At 37.1% G+C, this 25,919-nt stretch overlaps 1 protein-coding gene across 1 annotated transcript in view; it reads left to right on the forward strand.

Annotated features, from left to right (window-relative positions):
- LOC149847787 (suppressor of RPS4-RLD 1-like) overlaps positions 1 to 24,962 on the forward strand; it is a 133,366-nt gene extending 108,404 nt beyond the window's left edge. Inside the window, exon 23 of the mRNA XM_090000937.1 lies at positions 24,467 to 24,962. Within this exon, the coding sequence (XP_089857063.1) occupies positions 24,467 to 24,758 (292 nt within the window). The 3' untranslated portion in view covers positions 24,759 to 24,962. The remainder of the gene's footprint in view (positions 1 to 24,466) is intronic.
- Positions 24,963 to 25,919: the final 957 nt, after the last annotated feature.

Raw genomic sequence — 25,919 nt, forward strand, 5'->3', positions numbered from 1 at the left:
TTCTTCTTTTCTTTCTCCTTTTTTCTTATTCTTCTTTTCTTTTTCGTTTTTCTTCTTGTTTTTTTTTTCTTAACCCTCTTCTTTATTCTGCTTTTTCTTCTTCTATGTTTTTTCTATATTTTTTTCCTTTTCTTCTTCTCTATTTCTTCTTTTTTTCATTTTTTTTCCTCTTATTCTTTTGGGGATGAGCTGGACTGTTGCTCTTCTCATTCAGGGATGAGTCGGGCTTGAGCTCAGTTTGAATAAACATGAGCATGAGCCGAGTCACAAGCTCGGTCTATTGGTAAACGAGCTGAGCCTGAGCTCGAACATGCGCTGTTTGGTTTGCTTGGCTTGTTTATCAGTGCTAATTGTTGCCTGTGAGGCCTGATTGTCTCTTTAAATTTGAGCAACAATGGTTGTATGACACATCTTTTTGCGACGTCATTAGGTCCAAGTGAAACACCATGGTCTTCGGCAAGTGGACAAGCTTATTTTTAAGATCTAACCTGAAAAATCAATAAAAAATTTTGTTAGTCAAACAGATTATGAAAGAGTAGCATTTAAAATATTATGAAAAAGAACATAAATGGTGCATATTTGTTTTTTTTATTTAGTTGCTTTTTTAATATTTTTTGTGAAGCTTACGCTTTACCCCTCGCTTCATGAGCAGGTCTTATGCCTCGCTACATCTCAACGCTTTTCATAACATTGCCCGTTTCACATCACATGGGAAACCTACAAAGTTTTTCTTAAATAAGAAAATTTTTCAATGAAAAGTTGAGAATATGTGTTATTCAAAATTTTAATTACTTAATTTAGTTGTAATCAATGTAGTAATATATTTTATTAAATTTTTTATTAATCCTTACTATTTATCATAATAGTAGTAACAAATTAACATTTATGTAAACTTATAATATTCTTTGTCCATATTGTCAACATTTGCACTTTTGCTATACACACAATATATATATATATATATATATATATATATATATATATATATATATATATATATATATATATTATCACGTTTCCCATTTCACATGAGCTTTAGAAAGTCTCGTTTCCATTTCCATTTCCCAACACGTCTCATTTTTGTTTTCCTTTCTGGCAACCCTAGTTCTGAGATATATTCTTGTCACTTTAGATGCATAAAACTGTTTTGGCTTCCAATTTAGTCCCCCACACTTTCTGCACTTACCTTTTTGGGCAAACCAGCGTGATATTCACTCACAAGTCCTTGTGATGACTGAGGACCAGCTCCAGTCATCATTCCTTCATTCCGGGGAAGCAGTGATTCGAGAACAGATCCCTTTTTTAACCAATTCCTGTTTCCATCTAATATTTATAGTGGTTATTTTTCAAGGTCTGAGTGATGTGACTGGGAGGGAAACAGTGGTTAGTGGTGTGATAAGAGTTGGGGTGTTTCAAGAAAGAAAAAAAGGGTATTGAAGCGACGGGTGGTGTTGGCACAGGATGGAATTAGATGGCAATCGTTAAAAGTTGCATTCATCGCCAAGAAATTGCAAAAGGTCAATTTCTTGTTGATATTTATGGACATAGATAGCAAGAACATCACAAGCACACACATGAATTATGTTGTACCCCTGCATTCGGTGTAGACTTATAAATCATGGCAATTATGTCCTTATCATCTATCAAGTGCTGAGCCTGATCCAACACAGGAAATTCAGCCAATCTTTCGGGTTTCATGTGATTCACAAGTCATTGGCATTTATGTTGGCGCAAAGCCAAAAGAAAACGCTACTTATCGGAACCCGTCATCGTCGGTGTAGTCAAAGCTTGCGTAGATGTGGGTAGTCGGCATTCTCCTCAGCCAATCGACATCCTCAATGAGCCTAGACCAGAATGTCGAAAGTGAGTAGGACTCTTTGAATTGGGAGAGAGAAATCACACATGTAGGTGGCACTAGAATGTGATACTCAACAACCACCTATGCCTCCATCAAGCATCCATGGAGGTCTCCTATTCATAGGGAGATTTGGTGGAGGTCCATAATGAGTCCTTAATGTGCACTAATGGAGGTCCCCAATGGGCATGAATGGAACCTCCAAAACTCAAGAGCCACACTCATATATATCCCTTAATGTGCCCATGTAAATATGGGTCACATCCAGGTTGGATCCAATCAGATTCAAAATCCAACATTATCCCAATTGACCTATTTGACATGGAAAAACATATAATCGAGGTTCTTTACCGTTATCTCGATTCAAATTTCAAGTGGGTTTACATGCTATCCTGTATCACAAGAATGAATCATACGAGTCATGGAGATGAACACCTCTATTTGAGATGTCATATTTTTATGTAGTGCAATATTATTCTTTTTTAGTGTTTAGCATGTTAAGATTATCTTTATGAATGAGTTGGTCTCTAACCCATTCTATTAGTCCTTTTAATACTGTTATTCTCTTTTCACAAAATGAGAGATACTTTACACAAAATCAACAATGCACAAAAACCATAGAGAATCAATTTAGTTTCATAAATGTGATTATATATAACCATAATGTATTTACATTAGAAGGAATCAAATAGACCAATCCTCATTACATGTTTGAGAATATAATCTCGGTGGTAGCATTTTGGTAAAAGGATCCACAATCATTTTTTCATAACGATAGTATCAATACACTCTAAATGATTCTTAGTCATTTCTTTAATAACAAAGTACTTTAACTCCATGTATCAATATAAGGTGAAGCTCTTATTGTTATTAAAAAAGGATACGACAACTTCGTTGTTACATAAGATGTTTAGTGGCCTGTTAATAGAGTCCACTATACCAAGACCCATAATGAAGTTTTTTTATCCTTATGACGTGCGTTTAAATCAATAATTTTTGCCTCAATGACTTTCAGAAATTCCTTCACTGCTCTTAAGTAAGAGATGACATTTCGAATATTCTTAGACATTCACGATTGCCAAAGCAACAAGCCAAGATTATTTGAGCACTCCCACTTCTCATGGACATCTTTCTAAGTGCTCTCACTTCTCATAGATAACATTTTGACCGGTTATGCTATTCTCTGTATGAGTGAGATAATTGCTCTATACGAAATTCATATCGAAAAGATAAACATGAGACCCTTTATTATTCACCTTTTTAAAGAAAGCATAATAGAGTCATTATCGTTCCATTTTGGTAAAAACAATAATACTCAGAGTTACTTCGACTCCTCAATTTTCAAAAAATTGACTTCAATTGGTGAAACTAGTAGATCATGTAACCAGAGACAATTTGACACTGTACATTTGGGTATGATGATACTTGATGGGTTGGTGTACACACCTACTATTACACCTTATGTGAATTTGGAATATAATAACTTACCTTTAGGTAGAATCATTGTTTCATAAAGTCATATACAATCGCAATACCGAATTTTAATCTCAACACGGTCCAAAAAACCCTCAATCAACACAACTTGGATTACTTTGGTGATTGCTAAAGTTTGTTGATCGAGATATTTTACCGTAAGCATATTCGTATTACAAAGCATGTTCATGCAATGCATGTATATTCATGATAAACTATGTATATTAACATCAAAAAACACAAATTCATGTTATATCTCATATGCACATGAAATTTTGATGAAACATATCACATATATCATGAATTCAATTATAATTCCTGCTTAAATATCATGCATAACACAAAGCAACATAAAATGCATGCAAAAGTCATGCATCCATGATAAAATTCTACATACAAGCATGATGAAAATAACAAATGTATGCTGTTAGAGGTAATACCTGGGGTCCTAATGTTGAAATCGGTCATAGAATATACCAAACCGGTCCTAGAACTGCTGAACTTGTCTAAAACATACACAAAAGCCTCTAAACTTGTAAAACCGAATGAGAAAACCTTTGTTCTTTCTTAAATACAAGAAAACATGGTCTCCTTTTGCAGGAACCAGTGAAAAACCTTTCAAAACCGATTAGAAAAGGCTTCAAACCGGTCTCAAAATCCATAGAATCAGTCACTGAACCAGTTCTACTCCTTAAAAGGGGTAAACAACCCCTAGATCCAGTTTCAGATCTGATCTGACCCAAAAAAACACGGGTCAGATGCCTCAATCCAGACCCAGTCTAAAACGGATTTCAGGTTGGATCCCACGATCCAAACCCACTTTGGATCTAGACCCAGTCTAAACAGATCTCGGGTCGAATCTCACGATCCAGACCCGATCTAATGGGATCCAGATCTAGTCCAGCCATATCCTGGGTCGAATCTGGATCCTGAATCGAATTGGGTTCAGACCTAGTCCACCCGGTCCCAATAAGTCTGGGTCTCGGATCGGGTTGGACTCAAACCCGAACGGGTCCGGGTCCCAGACTGAGTTCGACCGGGTCAAACTTAGACCCGGTCCACCCGGAACCCCAATGGGTCTGGGTCTCAGACCGGGTCCGACCGGATCGAACTCAAAGCAAACCTCTCAGAACTCCAATGAGTCGGTTCCTGGACCGAGCTCGACCGGGTCAGACTTAGACCCAGTCCACTCGGAACCCCAACGGGTTCGAGTCTCGGACCGGGTTCGACCGGGTCTAACTCAAACAGGTCCACCCAGAACCCCAACGGGTTTGGGTCTTGGACTAGGTCCGACCAGGTTAGGCATGAATCCGATCCACCTGGAACGCCTAATGGGTCCCGATCATGGATCAAATCCTATTGGGTTTGGAGAAAACCTGGACCACCCAAAACCCCCAACGAGTTTGGGTTCTGGACTGTGTCTGACATTAGTATAGCCACTAACACAAAACCATAGAGAATTCATAAATGTGATCACATATAACCATAGAGAATCAACATTTTTTTTCACTGATGTAGCCATCGGAGGACACCCCAGAATGCTGGCGACTGGGTCGTTGGAGGCTGGCCGTCTCCGACGGCACCTATGGCCGGCCGTCGGTGGCGCTGGTTGGATGAGAAGGTGAAGGGGGTCGGTACCCTAATATATCAAAATCTGCTCTGTTTGGGGTTCGAAACCCCTCTTCCATCATCGGACTCCGCCGGATGCAGGACGCCAGAGGGAGGATGTCGCCGATGGCATTTATGGCCGGCTGCCGGTGGTGGTGGTGGTCACACAGCAGAAGTGTGGTGGGCACATAACCCATTATTGGTGTAAAACCAAAAGAGAACACTACTTATTGAAAGCCGTTATCGCCGGTCTGATCAAAGCTCGCATAGACGTGGGTGGTCGGCGTTATCTTCAGCCTATTTATGCCCTTGATGAGCCCAGGTCGTAAGGTCAAAAGGTAAGTAGGACCCTTGAACCCAATGAGAGAGAGAGAGGTCACCTTGGGTGCACTCATCAAGCAACCATGCATCTCTTTATATAGGGGAAAAAGAGTGGGGGTTACATGCATGTGAACCACTCACATTCCCATATTGAATGTGAGTGCTTCACATTCACGTAACAACGCTCCCCACTCTCCTTTGTCTTTTGGTGTGCCCTGTGTCAAACCGGGTCACCTTCGGTTGGACCCGCTCCAGAAGTCCAACATTCTCTCACTTGACCTATTGACACGAAAAAGCACATAATCGAGGTTCTTTGCCGTTATCTCGATTCAATTTTTATTTGGGTTCACATGCTATCCCGTATAAGAAGAATGAGTCATGGAGATAAATACCTCTAGATGTCATATTTTCATACATTATAATATTATTCATTTTTAGTGTTTTAACGTATTAAGATTAGGTTGGTCTTTAACCCATTCTATTAGTCATTTTTTAATATTGTTATTATGCTATTCTCTCTACCTAAATGAGAGATACTTTATACAGAATCAACAATGCACAAAACCATAGAGAATCAATTTAGTTTCATAAATATGATCACATATAACCATAATGTATTGTCATACATCAGATGAATCAAACATACTCATCCCCATTACATGCTAGAGATATAATCCCTGTACTATCCTTTTAGTAAGGTGATCCGCAATCATTTCCTTCGTATCGATTGTATCAATACACACTAAATGATTCTCAGTCCTTTCTTTAATAATAAATTACTTTAACTCCATGTGTCGACACGAGGTTGCGCTCTTGTTATTCGAGGACACAACTTTATTATCACAAAAGATCTTTTGAGGTCTCTCAATAGAGTCCACAATCCCAAGACTCGTAACGAAGTTTTTTATCCGAATGGTCTGAGATGAAGTCTCATATAGAGCAATAAATTCTGCATCTATGGTATGAGATGCAGTCATAGATTGCTTTTCGCTTCTCCATGAGACAAAACTACCTGCCAGTAGAAAGACATATTTAGTAGTAGACTTTATACTATCGAGACATCCTCCTAAATCTGTATCAGAGTATCCAATGACCTTTAGGTGGTCAACCTTTTTATATGTCAACATATAGTCATTCATTCCTTGCAAATAGCGCATGAGCTTTTTTACTGCCTTTTAGTGTGCGATGTTTGGATTAGATTGATATGTACCACGCATGCCTACAACAAATGCGATATCTGGTCGTGTGCAAGTCTTCTCGTATTGCAAACTTCTAACAGTCTGAGTGATAAGAAATGACTCAAGAATAGATGTAACAAGTCTTTCGTTTCTCACGAGTGCAATTTAATTCATGTTCTATTGCACAGTTGGTGGATTGGTTCTGGTGCCATGGTGTACTTTGCCAACTCTTTGCAGGCATTTCTAAACAAAAGGGAACCAACAATGCATAAAAGAAACATTTTCTTAGAAAATAAGATGCGTTAGCATGTCAAGAACGTTAGACCTACAAAGTTGTATCAGAGTCTGGATTTATTTTAGATTTGGTTGATACTTTTTATGTTCCATCCTATAGTCAGAACTTCATTTTTATTTCAAAACTTGATATGTTTGAGTTTGCATTTAAGTTTGAAAACTCTAAGTTTATTATTATTAAGAATTCTATTCTTGTTGGTTCTGCACATGTGATGATTTGTATCGTTTGAAAACCAAATTTCAAATTCGGGAATCTCACTCTGTTAAGAATACCATGATTGACAATAAACGTGGTCTAAAGGATGATCAATTCTATTTGTTTTGGCATCGAATGTTATGACGGATCTCAAAAGAGAGAGTCCAAAGACTTGTGAAATAAGAGATTCTTGGATCCCTTGATTTCACAAATACATAATCATGTGTTGACTGTATAAAGGCTAATCAATTCAACACGTATAAGAAAAATGCCAAACACAAGAATGAAATATTAGAGATTGTGCATACATATGTTTGTGTGCCATTTTTCTCGTGTTACACAGGTGAAACTATTTTATTACCTTTATAGACCATTACCTGTTGTATGCGTATTTCTACTTATTATTTGAAAAATCTGTAGTTTTTTGGGTTTTTAAGGACTTAAAAGTAGAGAAACAAAGTGGTGAAATTATTAAAGTGATTAGGTCTTTATAGAGGTGATGAATATTATGGTCGTTTCACTGAGATGAGATAAAAAGAAGGGTCACTAGCGCGATTTCTAAAAGAGGAAAACATTGTACTTCAATACACCATGCCTAATAGTGATTACCAGAATAATGTAGCTGAAAGGAGAAACAATACACTTAAGAAAATTATTTGAACGATGTTAAATCACTATAACCTTCCATTGACCTTGTGGGGTGGAGCTCTTAGCACAACACTGTATATATTGAAAAAGGTTCTTACGAAGGCTGTCCAAAAGACTCCTTATCAGCTATGGATCGGTAGAAAACATTACTTAACACTTTTGGTTTTACACCAAAAGTGTGATTCATCAGAAGGGATGGACAATTATGAGGTCTTATAACTGTCTTGTAACCTTTAAAACCCAAGCGCCACACCCATATATGTCTCTTGATGTACCCATATCAGTATGGGTCACATTCAGGTTAGATCCGATCTGATCCAGAATTCAACGTTCTCCCAGTTGACCCATTGACATGGAAAAATACATAATCGAGATTCTTTATCCTTATCTCGATTTAATTTTCATGTGGGTTCACATGCTATTATATCAGAAGAATGAATCATATGAGTCATGTAGATGAACACCTTTATATATGATGCTATATTTTCATGTACTACAATATTATTCATTTTCAGTGTTTAGCATGTTAAGAATACCTTATGAGTTGGTCTCTGGCCCATTCTATTGGTCCTTTTAATATTGTTATTCTGCCATTCTCTCTTCACAAAATGAGAAACACTTTAAACAAAATCAATAATGAACAAAACCATAGAGAATTAATTTAGTTTCATAAATGTGATCACATATAACCATAATGTATTGTCATACATCATAAGTAATCAAATAGATCCATCTTCGTTACATGTTGAGGATATAATCCTGTTAGCTTTTTTGTAAGAGGATCCACACTCATTTCCTTCGTATCGATTGTATCAATAGACACTAAATGATTATCACTCATTTCTTTAACAACAAAGTACTTTAACTTCATGTGTCAACACGAGGTTGATATCTTGTTGTTATTCGAGAATGATATGACAACTTCATTATCACAAAATATCTTCAGTGGTCTCTCAATAAAATCCACAATCCTAAGACTCGTAATAAAGTTTCTTATTCAAATGGCCTGAGATGAAGTCTCGAATATAGCAATAAATTCGGCCTTCATGGTATAAGCGATAGTTGTAGATTGCTTTTCGCTTTTCTATGAAATTAGACCACATGCCAGTAGGAAGACGTATCTATTGTCGAGACATCCTCCTAAATCCACATCAGAGTATCTAATGACCTCTAGGTGATTAATATTTCTGTAGGTCAACATATAGTCATTCATTCCTTGCAAACAGTGCATGACCTTTTTTGCTGCCTTCCAGTGCACGATGCTTGAATTATACTGATATCTACCAAGCATGATCACAACAAATGCGACATCTGTTCTTGTGCAGGTCTGCGGTTATTGCAAACCAATGACCGCCGAAGGATATAGGGTGCTTGCCATATGAGCTTTCTCGTTATCATCCTCAAGATAGTCTTTTAGGCTCAATTATCACCTTTTACTATGGGTGCAGATACATTCCGATATCTTTTAAGAATCTTAAGGATATAATATTTTTGAAAGAGTCCAAGGATACCCTTAGTTCTCTCACGATAGATCTAAATTCCAAGGACATGCGGCCTCACCCATGTCCTTCATATCAAAATGAAAAGAAAGAAAATCTTTTGTCTAATGTAACATACTAAAATCATTAGTTGCAAGAAGAATATCATTAACATATAAAATCAGAATTATGAACTTACTTTTATTAGCCTTAAGGTATATACACTGATCAACAATGTTTTCAGTGAATCTAAAGTTGAAAATCACGTGATTGAACTTTTTATATCAATGACGGGAGGCTTGTTTAAGTTCATAGATTGATTTATTCAATTTGTAAACTAAATTATTTGAGTGATCTACACTGAAATCAGGTGGTTGTTGCATATGTACCTCATCTTCTATCTTCTAAATCTTCATTTAGGAAAGTCGTTTTCGCATCTATTTAATGTAGCTCTAAATCAAAATGAGCTAAGAGGGCCATGATTATTCTCAAAAATTCCTTAGTTGAGTCTGGAGAAAAAGTCTCATTATATAATTAATGCCCTCCATTTGTGTGAATCTCTTTGCCACGAGCTTAGTCTTGTACTTTTCCTCTCGCATTTTGGAGTTTGTTTTGGTCTTAAAGACCCACTTACAACCAACAAGTCAAGGTACAAGATCCCACACTTGTTCTTTACCATAGAGTCAAGCTCTTCTTTCATGACATCAGTGTTGTGAAAAGCGTTGAGGCGTAGCGAGGCACTCCACCAAAATCTGAGGCGAGGCGTAAGCCTCGAGGCGTAAAGCGTAAGCCTAAAAAAAAATTAACTTAAAAAAGATTATAAAAAGTATCTAAAATTATAAATAAATAAAAATTGCTTTATTGATGAAACGACAACCAACAAGAAATAAAAAATCTCAAAAAAATACCAAAAAAATATGAGATTAACATGTAAAAGTAACATTAATGCAATAACTTGATCTACGTACGTATCTAAGAAATAAAATATGCGCATTCATTCAATAAAAAATTAACAACGAAATGCATATTAGCATTAACATCATATGGACATAATTAGAAAATGCATGTTAGCATTAACAACTAATCAATTTAATGGATTCAACATATCTTTTGATTTTTTTTCTTCCTCAACCGAATGTAGCAAGTTGTGCACGGCTTGCCAAATCAATTCAATGACTAGCAACTTTTAAATCTTTTTTTTTGTCACCACAATAATGTGCTCAACTGACTACTAAAAGAGATAAAAACCATTAAGAATTGATTTAGGATGATGACCAGCCAGTGGACCCACTAAGTTTTTTTTTGTTATGAGAAGCACCCTTGACAAAACAGTCTGGACCAAAGGTCCGTCGTAGTAAATCAAAAGAAAATCCTAATTTAAGTAATTTAAGCTAATAAACTAGAATAAATCAAACAAAAAATAATTAATGTTAAAATTCTAAAGAGGATTCTCAAAGCTGCAGTAACAAAGTCTTATAATCAACACTCAAAAGAAGTAGGGCATTTATCCCACACCTTAAAGAAACCTAAAAAGATGACCAGCAGATCACAATCTATATAGGAGATTTTGGACAGAGGGTTGCAGTCCATTCATCCTTTGCAAATAAAAGATGAAAAAACTATTTTGTGAACCAATGCTTTGTCCAAAAGATGGAAAGATAAGTCGAAGAAAAAACCGAAAATACAAACTGAGAACAAGAATGGGAAAAAGTGAAACTTACCCAAAATGTACAAACTGCGTGTTTCAAATGAACGAACTCATCTCCTCCTTTCTCTCCGACAACAAACCCTAATACACCCAAACAAATTTTTGGCCCCCAAACTCATCTCCTCGACTCTCTGTTTTCAGAAAACAAAAGGCCCCCAACTGCGTGTTTCTCATAAAATATAACATTAGGGTCCTGGGGGCTGTTCTTTAAAACCTAATTTTTGGTCAAATGAGGGCTTTGACCCTCATTTGACCAAAAATCTGAGGCGTATACGCCTCACCTTCAGGCGCGCCTCGCCCCGAGGTGTGCGCCTCAAGGCGTATGAGGCGCATGCCTTGGGGCATTTGCGCTTTATACCTGTGCCTCAAGGCACAAAGGCTCTCGCCTTAAGGCGAGGCACACTTTTAATAACACTGCATGACATTGATCAAATTGTGAAAATCTCTATAGAAATAAATGTGCAAGAGAGTACAATATGCTAGATGTAAAAAGTGTGCACAAAGGCAAAGGAGAACACTCACAAGTGCGCAAAGGCACGAAACCACATGCACAAAAGCATAAGAATATCTCTTATTATTAAAGCTACACTTGAGAGCTTTTAAGAAAAGCTTTTTTTACAATCAAGGGGAAGTCCCCTATTTATAAGGGAACGAGAGAGCCATTGGAGGGGCTCCTCATGTGAACGTTGGAGCCCCTCCAACGATCATATTATTGACCATTGGAGGGGCCCAACGTTCACATGAAGTAGGCCCCTCCATGGCTAAAAGCCAAAAGAAATTAAAAAAATAAAAATAAAAAAAGAAAAGAAATTAAAAAGAAAGAAAATTACATACATATTCTTTAAATAAGAATATGCGTAAAATGAATTAAAAAGATTGTTTTACCCTTATCGGGTATAAATATATATTTAAATATATATGATTAGATAGATGCATATACATATATATATATATGTATATGTATCTCTCTCTCTCTCTCTATATATATAAATATATATAAAAGATAAAATACAATTTAACACCCTCCTCAAACTTAGGGTGACATAACCGAAAGTTTGCCAACAAGAAAGTTAAATCTTGGTGAACACAACGCCTTGGTGAAGAAGTCTGTCAGTTGATATTCAGATGTTACATAAGGGAGGTTTATGATTCTTCTCGAACATAGTGACAGTTCATCTCAATGTGCTTCGTGCGCTTATGAAATGTGTGATTTTTGGCAATGTAGTTTGCACTTTTATTATCACAACACAGTTTTGTGGGCTCTTGAATGTGTATGCTCATGTCTTCCGACAATCTCCGAATCCAAACAATTTTCATGGTAGTTGTTGTCATGAATCAATACTTAGCTTTGGTAGATGAGAGAGACACTTTCTGTTGTTTCTTGCATCTCCAAGAAACTAAGGATTCTCCTAAAAAGATACAAAAACCAGTGGTGGAGTGACACGATTATTTGGGTCACCTCCCCAATCAGAGTCAATATAAGCAATTAAGTTTAAATTAGATGAGGAAGATAGAAATACCTCCTTGTTTACAGTTCCCTTTATGTATATGATAATTCAGAGAATTGCGCTCATATGTATAGTAGAAGGGGCATGTTGAAACTGACTAGCAACATGCACTGCATGAGAGATATCAAGTCCGGTAATACTGAGATATGTTAGTGATTCAACCTGTTGCCTGTAAGGAGTGAGATCTTTCAGAGAAATCCCATCATCAATCTTCATTTTTTATCCTACTATTTCAGGAGTTTCATAGACCTTGTCATCTGTAATTCCTGATCTGTCAATAACCTCACAAGCAAGTTTAGTTTGAGATAAAAAATAACCTCTGACCTCAATACCCCAAAAATATGTCAGAAAACCTAAGTCTGACATTTCAAATTTTATGGTTAATGTAGATTTAATGCTCTTGATTCCTTTAACATCATCATATGTTATTAACATATAACAATAATATTACAATTCCTGTATCAGATTTCTTAACAAACAGAACAATGTCAGTATAACATGATGAAAAATTATTTTCTAGCATTACATTGTTAAATCCGTCGTACCAAGCCTTGGGAGCTTGCTTTAAACTATAAAGAGTTTTTTGTAACCGAAGAACTTTTTCTTTAGGAATTTTCATACCTGGTGGAGCATCCATATAGACTTATTCATTAAGATCTCCAACAACAACAACAACACCTACGCCTTCATCACAAAACAATTGGGGTCGGCGATATGAACCAAAAAAGAAAATCATTCTGAATCTTCCACATGAATCCTTCTCCTCCAATCATTCCTATCCAATGCCATGTCCTCGGTGAGGTTCAAAGCATTCATATTCTTTCCTGTCATCTCCATTCAAGTCTTCTTAGGCCTACCCCGACCTCTTTTAACTAATATATTTTCTCATTTCTCCATCCTTCTAACTGGAGCATCATTAGGCCTTCGCCGAATATGTCCAAACCACCGTAAACGATTCTCTCATCTTATTTTCAATGGATGCAACACCTACCTTCTTACGTATCTCCTCGTTTCGAATCTTATCTTTTATTGTATTTCCACACATTCATCTAAGCATACACATCTCAGCTACACTCATTTTTTGAATATGATGTCTCTTGGCAGCCCAACATTCCGTACCCATTTAAAAAATATTCCATTTCTTAATTGAGGCGATGGTGATGAGACATCTAACAGTGACCATGCGAGTTACTGAAGCAAATGTTTCATCATTGTCAATTCCATATTCTTGACTATACCCTTTTGCTACTAAGCGAGCTTTATATCTTTCAAGAGATTCGTCACTCTTGGTTTTGACTTTAAACACCCATATGCATCTTATGATTTTCTTTTCGTTAGGGAGATTTTGAAATTACCATGTGTTGGCTTTCCTAAGAGCTCTAAGTTTGTTTTCCATGGCTTCTTTTCATTCAACACATTTTTTGGCTTCCTCAAATTTTCTAGGTTCAAAATATGAGTGAATGACACTAAGACAAGTTCTATATTTAGGTGAGAATGAATCGAAGGATACAAATCTAGAGGGAACTTTTCTAGTTCTTTCAGTTCTTCTAGGATTTGTATCATAAGAGGAGGTAGATTCCTCATGTTCACTATATTGTTTAATTGCACTTCTAAAAGTGCCTCTATCTTTATGTGAATAAGTGATAGGATTACGAGATGTCCCTCTTTCTTGATGATGGTTGGTAGATGGATTGTAATCATTTTCATCCATTTCATGATCACTAGTATCATTACATGATAATTCATCATCACTAATATCATCATTTCTAGATAATGGGTCAAATAAAAAGGAATAGTCGACATTATTTTCACGTGATTCATTTGTTTCGAAACCACTCATTTTCCAAAAGGTCACATTCCTTGAGACATATAGTTTGTCATTTGAAACATCATAAAATCGAAACCCTTTTTGTGTTTCAGAATATCCAAGAAATGCGCAAGGAATGACTTTTGGTGAGGGTTTGTGATTTTTGTCCGTAAGTACGAAACATTTGCATCCAAAAATTCTTAACCTATTATAGTCAGGTTCTTTTTGATATAATATTTCAAATGGAGAAATTTTGTTTAGATTTTTGGATGGAAGACGATTAATAAGATAAACGGATGCAAGAGCTGCCTCGACCCAAAATCTTTTTGGAATGTTTTGAGATATGCGTAAGGTTCTAGTGGTTTCAATGATATGCGTGTGCCTTCTTTTTGCCAACCCATTTTGTTGAGGAGTTTTAGGACAAGATTTTTTATGAACAATACCGTAGTTTTCAAGGTAACTCTTAAATTCATTGGAGAGATATTCACCTCCAGCGTCGGTCCTAAATATTTTTAGGTTCCCACTAAATTGATTCTTAATCATCATATGATATGATTTAAAACACAAAAAAATTTCATATTTATGTTTTAAGTATATCCAACAATAACTGGAGTAATCATCCACAAAGATTACATAATATGCAAAACCTCCTTTTGATATAACGGGTGCTGGTCCCCAAACATCCGAATGAACAATCTCAAAAGGTTTAGTGGTAAACTTAGATCTTTGTTCAAAAGGCATACTTCTCATTTTTTCAAGAATACGATCATTACAAGAGAATGAACTTTTATAAAGTTTTTTGACAAAATGTAAATAGGATAACTTGGTGATGTTTGGATGACCAAGTCTTGTGCCAAACATTTATATCTTTATGATGTGCAACATTACAAAATGTAATTTTTGGTATTTGGAGAGGGTCCACATAGTATAAATCTCTCTTCCTACAACCTTCCCCCATCAATTTCTCGGACCAATGATCCTGTATTAAGCATTTATCAGATGAGAATTTTATATCACATCCATGGTCCGAGAGTTGAGAGACGGAAAGTAAATTTAAATTCAATTTTGGTATAAATCTAATTCTGAGGATAAAGAAATTTTGTCTTTCAAAGTTTCCAATACCTTTAATTTCAAGAGAAGTGCCATCCACAGTTCCAACAAAAGATGGTGATGCATTTTTTGAATATTCGGAAATAGATAAAGCATTTGGAGACATGTGAAATGATGCACCCGAATCTAAGAGCCAAGAGGTTTTACCTGGAGGAGAAAATGTAGACACGACGGTTCCAGAAATGACTCTCTTGAGAAGAGGTTGAAGTGCCTCCATAATTTGATTTAGAGATAGAGCTCCATTTGTGGAAGCAGATGAACTCTCTTTTTTTGCGGTTGGGATGTGGTGGTCATGGCCAACAATTTCTTCCATTTGGGACATACCGGTTTGATGTGCCCCGGTTCTTTGCAAAAATGCCATACAATTTTGCTATAGTCCCTTTTTTCGCCTTGTCCACTATTAGCTCCTTGATTTTGATTTTTAAAATAAGGAGGTTTGTAGGTTCTCAAATTATTTTCGGGCCTAGAAACGACATTCATTCCATCATTTTCTTCTTGATTTGAAGGCATTGCAAGAACACATGGATTGTGCTTGCTTATGCCCATACGAGTTTCTTCTCCACTCAATTTTGTAATAACATCTTCAAGAGAGGGAGAAGTGAAGGAAGATAGGAGAGAAGATCTAATTTGCTCAAATTTGGGCCTTAGCCCATTCAAAAAATTAAAGAATCGATCTTCCTCTAATTGCTTATCACAAAGTTCTATGGCTTCTCTGCTTTATTTTGGTTCGAGCATGGCAAGCTCATCCCAAATAGAGAAGAGTTCGACAAAATACTCTCTAATGTTCATTTCGCTTTGAAGAAGAGTCAAAGCCCTTTTTTGAAGATAGTATTTATGGGACAAGTCCCTTGAGGTATACATTTTCAAAAGGTATTCCCATGCTCGAGTTACCTTCTTGAACTTTATAATGTTCACGTTGATTCTAGTTTCAACGGATGAAAAAATCCTTCATAGCTATGTCACATGGGTGCGACACTTTCAAAAACCTTGGGTGCGGGGGTGCGACAGGGCAAAAATGTAATATATATATATATATATATATATATATATATATATTTTGAAATTTTAACAGTTAACATTGTCATAATATCATTCATTATGCATGCAATATATCAACCTAAATATCAATCAAATAAGTAAAGCAAAAAAGAATTAAATTACATACCAAAGTATATCCCGATGAAGTAATGAATCTTAATAATTTTCTTCTTTATCATCAAATGCATCTTTATATATATATATATATATATATATATATATATATATATATATATATATATATATATAATAAAATCAGGAGCAAGGAGTGGGGATCGGCCCCTCCCCTTCCAAAAATAGGGAGGGACTCTGCCCCTCCCCTGAAACAAGAGGGAGCATGGACGGGGGCTCGACCCCCTCCCCTGCCAAAAACAGAGGGAGCAAGGGGGGGGGGGGGGCTCAGCCCGTCCCCTGCCGACCCAACAAGAGAGCGAGAGGTGGGGAGGGGCTCGGCCCCTCCCCTACCGACCCAACAAGAGAGCGAGAGGGGCAGGCTCGGCCCCTCCCCTAAAATCAAAGGGAGCAGGGTGGGGGGCTCGGCCCCTCCCCTGCCGAAAACAGAGGGAGCAGGAGGGGCTCAGCCCCTCCCCTGCCGACCCAACAAGAGAGCGAGAGAGGGGAGGGGCTCGGCCCCTCCCCTACCGACCCAACAAGAGAGCGAGAGGGGGGGCTCGGCCCCTCCCCTGCCGAAAACAGAGGGAGCGGGGGGGGGGGGGGGGGGGGGGCTCGACCCCTCCTTTGCCGACCCAACAAGAGAGCGAGAGGGTGCAGGCGGGGCTCATCCCCTCCCCTGTCGACCCAACAAGAGAGCGAGAGGGAGCGGGGGCTCGGCCCCTCCATTGCCGACACAAGAAGAGAGCGAGAGGGAGCCAGAGGGTACGTACCTACGACGAGGGAGACGAGGAGCCTAGGAGGTGGCGTCAGGAGGAGAGAGCTCGAGCTGAGCTGCATGGGAGAGGAGAGGAGAGATTAGGGCAAAAGTTTTTTTTTTGCTCTAATCCTCTTCATTTTTTTTTATTTTTTTTAAAGTCTGAAACATGGGCGAAAATGACCCTGGGTGCGTTGACTGCACGCGCATCTGCGTCGCGTCGTGTTGACGCGGTTGCGGCACCTGCTTTGCCGAGTCTCTGTGACATAGCTTCATAGGATCTTAAAATTTTTCATTTCTCACTCATGTCTTTCTATATTCTTTAAGAGCTTTAGTTCTCTCTTCTTCTTCAAAAATCTTAATCTCACCTCTTTCTATCAAGGTGATTTTTGACTCCGGTTCCAGAATTGAGCCTTAGACATAACCCCAAAGCCCTTTTCCTTTGATATGGGCTTCCATGTTGTCGGCCCAAATGTGATAGTTTGAGCCATTTAGTTTAAAGCCAAGAGAAAAATGAGAATCTTTTTCACCCATTTGAGAATAGAGATAAAGATACGTTCCACAATAATTTTTTAGAGCTTACTTGTTGTGGTATACTTCTCACGAATTGGATTGCAAAGAGGGCTTCACGCCAATCACCAAAAAATGAGTTGAAGGCATGTCTTTTGAGGCACCCGATAATGTGAAGAATCACACGATTATCTTTCTTTAAGCACCTTGCTCTGATACCATGTGAAAATCTTTATAGAAATAAATATGCAAGAGAGCACAATATGCTAGATGTAAAAAGTGTGCACAATGGCACAGGGAGAACACTCACAAGTGCACAAAGGCACGAAACCACATTAACAAAAGCATAAGAATATCTCTTATTATTAAAGCCACACTAAGAGCTTTTATGAAAAGCTTTTTTTACAACCAAGGGGAAGTTCTATATTTATAAGGGAATGAGAGAGCCATTGAAGGTACTCTTCATGTGAACGTTGGCGCCCCTCCAAGAGTCATATTATTGACCATTGGAGGGGCCCAACGTTCACATGAAGTGGGCCCCTCCATGGCTAAAAGCCAAAAGAAATTAAAAAAAGAAAAATAAAAAAAGAAAGAAATTAAAAAAGAAAGAAAATTATATACATATTCTTTAAATAAGAATATGCATAAAATGAATTGAAAAGACTGTTTTACCCTTATCTGGGCATTTTTTCTTTACAAGTATAAAAACTGAATCGAGCAATTCTTCGAATTCAAAACTTTGATTTACATTTATCCCAATAAAACTACTTTCAAGAAATCTTGATTTATCTATTTCCACTATTTGTAGTGTATGCGATAGACAATAAAACCTAAAGCCCTTTGATCTTTCTTGATAACAAATGAAAAATCTATTAGTCATCCTATGATCAAAGTCTTTTATACGTGAGTTATACAATTTAGCTTCAGCTGGATATCTCCATATGCCCATATATGACAAGAAATGATTCGTACTAGTCTTTAGCTCATAAGGAGTCTTTTGGACAACCTTCGTAGGAAACTTGTTCAGTATATGCACTGTTGTCTTAAGAGCTTTACCCCACAAGGTCAAGAGAATGTTAGAGTGATTTAACATCGTTCGAACCATTTTCTTAAGCATAGAGTTTCTCCTTTCGGCTACACCATTATGGTAATCACTACCAAACATGGTGTATTGAGGTACAATGCCTTCCTCTTTTAGAAACCACATTAATGATCATTTTTTTATCACATCTCAGTGAAATGACTATAATATTTATCACCTCTATCATACCTAACCACTTTAATAATTTCACCAGTTTGTTTCTCTTATTTTCTTGAAAACCTGAAAGACTTCAGATTTCTCAAATAATAAGTAGATATATATATATATCGTGAGTAATCGTTTATAAATGTGACAAAATATTTTTCACCCGTATAACACGAAAAAAATAACCCGCAAACATCTGTATGTACAATCTCTAATATTCCATTATTGTGTTTGACGTCTTTCTTATATGTAGGATTTCTTAGCCTTTATGCAGTCAACATATGATTCTGTATTCGTGAAATCAAGGGATCAAAGAATCCCTTCTTTCACAAGTCTTTAGACTTTTTTGAGATGTGTCCTAACCTTCGATGCCAAAGCAAATAGGATTGATTATCCTTTATACCACGTTTATTGCCAATCATTGTATTCTCAACGAAATGAGATTCTTGGATTTGGAATTTGATTTTCAAGTGATACAAATCATCACACGTACGTAGAACCAACATAAATAGAATTTTTAAAAATAATAAGCTTGGAGTTTTCAACCTTAAATGCAAACCCAAACTTATCAAGTTTTGAAATAGAAATGAGGTTCCGACTATAGGATGAAACATAAAAAGTATCAATAAAATTCAAAATAAATCCAGACTTCAATACAACTTTGTAGGTCTCAACGTTCATGACATGCAATATTTCTTGAGAAGATGCTTCTTTCATACACATTTGGTTCTCTTTTGTTTAAAAATGCCTGCTAAGTGTAGGCAATGTGTACCGTGGCACCGAAATCAATCCACCAACTGTGCAATGTAATATGAATTAAATTGCACTCATGAGAAACGAAAGACTCATTACTTCTATTCTCCTGCCATTTCTTATGCTTCAGGCAATCCACCTTCTTATGTATCTTCTTGCAGAAGAAGCACTTTATAGAAGAACCTTCTGCTTGAGAGTTGAAACTCTACTCTGAGGATTTCTTCTTGAAGAAACCCTTCTTTGCCTCAGACCTATATTTTCTTTGATGAAAAGCCATTTGCGCACACGACACCTTCTCACCCTTCAATCTTTTTTCATCTTTAACAAACTTGGTCAATAGGTCATTGTAGGGTCACTTATCATTATGTGTGTTGTAAGAGATTTGAAAGGATCTGTATCCAGTAGGCAATGAGGTCAAAATTAGATGGACTAGAAAAGAGTCTGAAATGACAAACTTCATATCATTCAACTGAGATGCATTGTTTTTCATTTTCAAGGTTGTTGTCAGATGTGACTATCACTGAAATATTTTGTACACATCGACTTCGACATCAGTGTACTGGCCTTAGCCTTATTAGAACTGATAATCTGAGCCTCAATGGCTCAAAGGAATTCCTTCAGTACACTTCGAATGTTCTTAGCCACTCTTGATTGTAAAAGCAACAGACTAAGTCTATTCGAGCGTTCTTACTTATCAAAGGTAGCCTTCTCATCAGTCCTACTCTGCTCTGTAGGAGCGGAAGGTTCATTAGTTCTAAGAGCCAAATCTAGGGCTATATAACTCAGCATTTCTGCTCGCCAGTGCACCCACACGCGCAACGACAGCGTGGTGCGTGGGCCCATAAGCCATTGGTGGTGTAAAACCAAAAGAGAATGCCACTTATCGGAAGTCGCCATCATCGGTCCGGTTAAAGCTCGCGTAGACGTGTCAGCGTTCTCCTCAGCCTATTGACTCCCTCGATAAGCTCCGTAGACGTGTAAGCTCCCTCGATAACAATCCTCTCCACTCTCCTTTGTCTTTTGGTGTGCCCTTTGTCAAACCGAGTCAGCTCCGTTTAGACTTGCTGCAAAAGTCCAACATTAGTAGTTAAGTCTGATAGAGGTGGCGAATATTATGGTCATTTTACTGATATAAAAAAAAGGAAGGGGCCATTAGCGCGGACATTGTATCTCAATACACCATGTATGGTAGTGCTTACCAGAATGATATAACTGAAAGGAGAAATCGTATGCTTAAGAAAATGGTTCGAGCGATGTTAAATCACTCTAACCTTTCCTTGACCTTGTGGGATTAAGCTCTTAGGACAACAATGTATAATATTGAACAAGGTTTCTATGAATATTGTTCAAAAGACTCCTTATGAGCTATATACTGATAGAAATTCTTTCCTGTCATATATGCGCATACGGGGATATCCAGCTAAAGCTAAATTGTATAACCCACATATAAAAGCCTTTGATCCTAGGATGACTAATAGATTTTTCATTTGTTATCAAGAAAGATTAAAGAACTTTAAGTTTTATTGTCCATCTCCTACACCACATATAGTGAAAATAGATAAAGTAAGATTTCTTGAAAATAGTTCTGTTGGGATAGATACATCTCAAAGTTTTGAATTCGAGGAATTGTTGGATTCGATTTTCATACCTGCAAAGGAAAAAAACCCAGTTTTCCTGATCATTGTCCCTTTGGATGATGTTAGAGAAAATTTGGTCGATAAATATTAATCTCAATTAGAACAAGTTATTGAAGATGATATGCCAACAACATGATGCAGAGGTTCATTTTGAACCACCTGTAGCACCTATATGGAGGTCCACGAGGACCAAAGAATTTGCTATCCATCTAGACTATTTAGTGTATTTACAAGAACCCAATGATTTCATAGACATTAATGATAATCCCTTAACTTTTGCAGAAGTCATTGAAAGTGAAAGATCAATGCATTGAATCAATGTCGTGAAAGAAGAATTTGACTCTATGGCAAAGAACTAAGTGTGAGATCTTGTACCTCGACTTGTTGGTTGTAAGTGAGTCTTTAAGACTAAAACAAACTCTAAAGGGCGAGTGAAGAGGTACAAGGCTGAGCTCATTGCGAAGGGATTCACACAGATAGAGGGTATTAATTATAATGAGACTTTTTCTCCTGTCAACTAAGAAATCGTTGAGAATAATCATGACCTTTGTAGTTCAGTTTGATTTAGAGCTACATCAAATGGATGCAAAAACAATTTTCTTAAATGAGGATCTGGAAGAGTTGGTATATATGCAACAACTTCCTGGTTTCAATGTAGATGACTCAAATAATTTAGTTTGCAAACTGAAGAAATCAATCTATGGACTTAAACAAGCATTCCACCAGTAGTATAAAAAGTTCAATCAAGTGATTTTAAACTTTGAATTCACTGAAAACATTGTTCATTAGTGTATATACCTTAAGGCTAGTGAGAGTAAGTTCATAATTCTGGTTTTATATGTTAATGATATTTTTCTTATAACTAATGATTTTAGTATGCATGAGACATAATTTTTTTCCCTCTTATTTTGATACGAAGGACATGAGTGAAGCCGCATGTCCTTAGAATGGAGATCCGTCGTGATAGAACTAAATGTGTCTTTGGCCTTTCTCAGAAATCTTATATCCTTAAGGTTCTTAAAAGATATGTGATGAATAATTTTTCTCCTGTATCTGCATCCATAATAAAAGATGATAAATTGAGCCTAAAAGACTATCCTCAGGATGATAATGAGAAGACTCAGATGACAAGCGTCTCGTATGCTTCAGCGGTTGTGAGTTTGCAATACGCGCAGACCTGCACACGACCGGATATCACATTCGTTGTAGGGATGCTTGGTAAATATCGGTCTAATCCAGATATCGCGCACTAGAAGGCGGTAAAGAAGGTCATGCGCTATTTGCAATGAACAAAAGATTATATGTTAACCTATAGAAAGGTTGACCATCTAGAAGTCATTGGATACTCTCATGTGTATTTAGGAGGATGTCTCGACAATAGAAAATCTACTACTGGATACATCGTCCTACTGACATGTAGTGTCGTCTCATGGAGAAACGGAAAGCAGTCTACAACTGCAGCTCATACCATAAATGCAGAATTTATTGCTCTATACCAGACTTCATCTCAGACCATTTGGATAGAAAACTTCATTACGGGTCTTGGGATTGTTGATTATAATGAGAGACCACAGAAGATCTTTTGTAATAATAAAATTGTCATGTCCTTCTGGAATAACAATAAGAGTTCAACCTCGTGTCGACACATGAAGTTAAGTACTTTATTGTTAAAGAAATTACTGAGAATCATTTAATGTGTATTAATACACTCAGTACGAAGAAAATGATTTCAAATCTTTTTACTAAAGGGCTAGCAAAGAGATTATATTCCCTCCATGTAATGGGGATGAGTCTGTCTGATTTATTCTGACGTATAACAATATATTATGGTTATATGTTATCACATTTATGAAACTAAATTGATTCTCTATGGTTTTGTGCATTGTTGATTCTGTGTAAAGTATCTCTCATTTGAGTAGAGAGAATAGCAGAATAACAATATTAAAAATGATCAATAGAATGAGTTAGAGACCAACCGATTCTTAAAGGTAATCTTAACATGTTAAAACATTGAAAATGAATAATAATGTAGTGCATTGAAATATGCCATCTCGTATAGAGGTGTTCCTCCATGACTCATATGATTCATTATTTTGATATGAGATAACATGCAAACTCACATGAAAATTGAATTAAGATAACGGTAAAAAACCTCGATTATGTGCTTTTTTGTGTCAATGGGTCAAGTGAAAGAATGTTGGACTTTTGGAGCGGGTCCAACTGGAGGTGACCCAGTTTGACACAGGACACACCAAAAGACAAAGGAGAGGGGAGGGGAGGGATGTTACGTGAACGTGAAGAGCTCACATTCAATATGGGAATGTGAGTCGTTCACATGCATGCATGTCATACATGTAACCCCCACTCTCTCTCGTATATAAAGAGATGCATGGTTGTTTGATGAGTGCAAGGTGATCTCTCTCTCATTGGGTTCAAGGGTCCTCCTCACCTTTCGACATGATGGCCTGAGCTCATCGAGGGCATCCATAGGCTGAGGAGGACCCGGTCTCTAACACGTATGCATATGCATAACCCATTGTTGGTGTAAAACCAAAAGAGAACGCTGCATACACATATGCACCAACAATGGGTTATGCATATGTGTTAAGGACCAATGTTTGCCATTGTTTTACACCAACAATGGGCTTGAATGAACAGTTATGAGACCTCATAATGTTCCTTGATGTGCCCATGTCAAAGATCCGATCCGATCCAAAATCCAACAATTTACCCTTGGAATAGATTTTGATCTTGATGGATTTTGTGACTCTTGTACACTGAAGCTTATGGTCTATTTTATACGACTAAACTTACTAAAATAATAAATAAATCATTTTGAATTTTAACACATCTGTATTGTTAGATCTAACATTATAGTGTACCATCATAAGGTATCGTGGTTCAAAACTACAATACATCTTATATATACAAGTACATGCAGCACAATATAAAAAGCACAAATATGCTACATTTTATGAAATTTATCTATGATCCTTGCCACATGGATGCTTCTGACATGACATTGGACCCGACCCGATGCATGACAAATTCTGGACACAGTCAAAGATGTACTAGTCATGGTCAACACCATGTCCCTACCTTTCGACTATTTCCTTTTGTACACTTTATTGTTATCTCATTCATAATGAAAAAACTGAAATTCGGTGATTTATATGCATAATCTATTGAGTGCATTAAATGCATATGCTTAAAAATGGTAATCTGTGCAGGTACAATTTCATGCCTTTATCGAGAGGCACTGCGATTGTTGGCTATGTGGTTCTGCTGGGATTGCATCTTGCAGCCAATATGGAGGTCACTGAAAGCATCCCCAAAGGCATTCAAGTGGATTGGGAGGCCATTCTTACCCCCAATCTTGAATCTTTCGTCAACTCTGTAAATTCTTGGCTTTACCCATCCCTCCAAATTAACACCTCATGGAGGGACTACCCAGATGTCTTAGGGGCATTCACCACCACAGGAACTGTTATTGCTGGCTTAAGCTGTAATTATGAAGAGTGAGATACCTGTATCAGAATAATGGTAATTATAATATTCAATTGGTTCGTTTTAAATGGATATTATAAGTGAAGAAGCTACATGTTTGAGCTTCACTAATTAGCTGTTGGCTGGGGATCCCTTTTTTAATAATCATGGACAGCGTACCAAAATGTACCTTTCAGTTCTTCAAAAGTAATTGCATGACTATAAATCGTTGGGTACTAACTTGATTTTTTTATTATGGTACTAACTTGATTTAAAGTGGTGGAGAGGTGACTACAAACCCTTATGAGTCATTTTTACTGGGATTTATTTTCCCGACTATTCTATGATAAAGTAAGCTTTTCATATGAACATGAATCACTTTCCCACTTTTTATATGAATGGAATAATCGTAGCATGGCTTTGAGTAGATACATCAACCCTTAGGCCCCGCACGAGACTTGTCCAGTGTTTGAAATGATGAGACAAAGCAGGCCCCATGGGTTGGCACGTTTTGGACAAACAGCTCTGCTTGTCTGGGTGGTGTTTGTCAAGCCAATCAAACACGGCCTTTGGACCACTGGGCATCTCTCACAAAAGACTGCAAACACTCACATTCAGTAAGAATAGACAAACGAAACCTGCCAAGTTGATATGATCAAGTTCACTAACTGTGTTAATAAATGAGCGGAAGTCCATGATCACGGTGAAAACATACATGATACAAAATGTTTATGTGAACAAGTTAGGCCCTAAGTGTAGGAACAAAAATAGCATGCAATGGGAATGAGGGGTATCTGCTCGGAAAATGCCAAAAAATGAAAACGGTGGAGTTGATTTTCTTAAGAAAAAAAGGTGAAGTTCCTTGAGTGAGACCCGATGAAGGGAATCTTTCTTTAGAGACAAAGGAAGATTATCGATCTCAAAAATCAATGGATTTCATGGAGAATATAAGCATCGGAGTGAATTCAGTTAGCTCCTCGGGACTTGAGACTTAACCCACATTGAGATCGAAGTATTCAAATACTGAATCTGAAATCTGCCACAGTTTTGGTTGCAGGGTTTTACCCCCGAGATAAGTATCTCTGATCCTAGGATCTCCCATGTAACTCATCGAAAGCCTAAGCTGAGAGCTAGCTGGATCATTTAAATTGAAGAAACAAAAGATAAAGAGAACTAAACTATCAACTTCTAATATAT

Source organism: Nuphar pumila, chromosome 1, assembly GCF_984573655.1.
Source record: "Nuphar pumila chromosome 1, dmNupPumi1.hap1.1, whole genome shotgun sequence".
Lineage (NCBI taxonomy): Eukaryota > Viridiplantae > Streptophyta > Magnoliopsida > Nymphaeales > Nymphaeaceae > Nuphar > Nuphar pumila.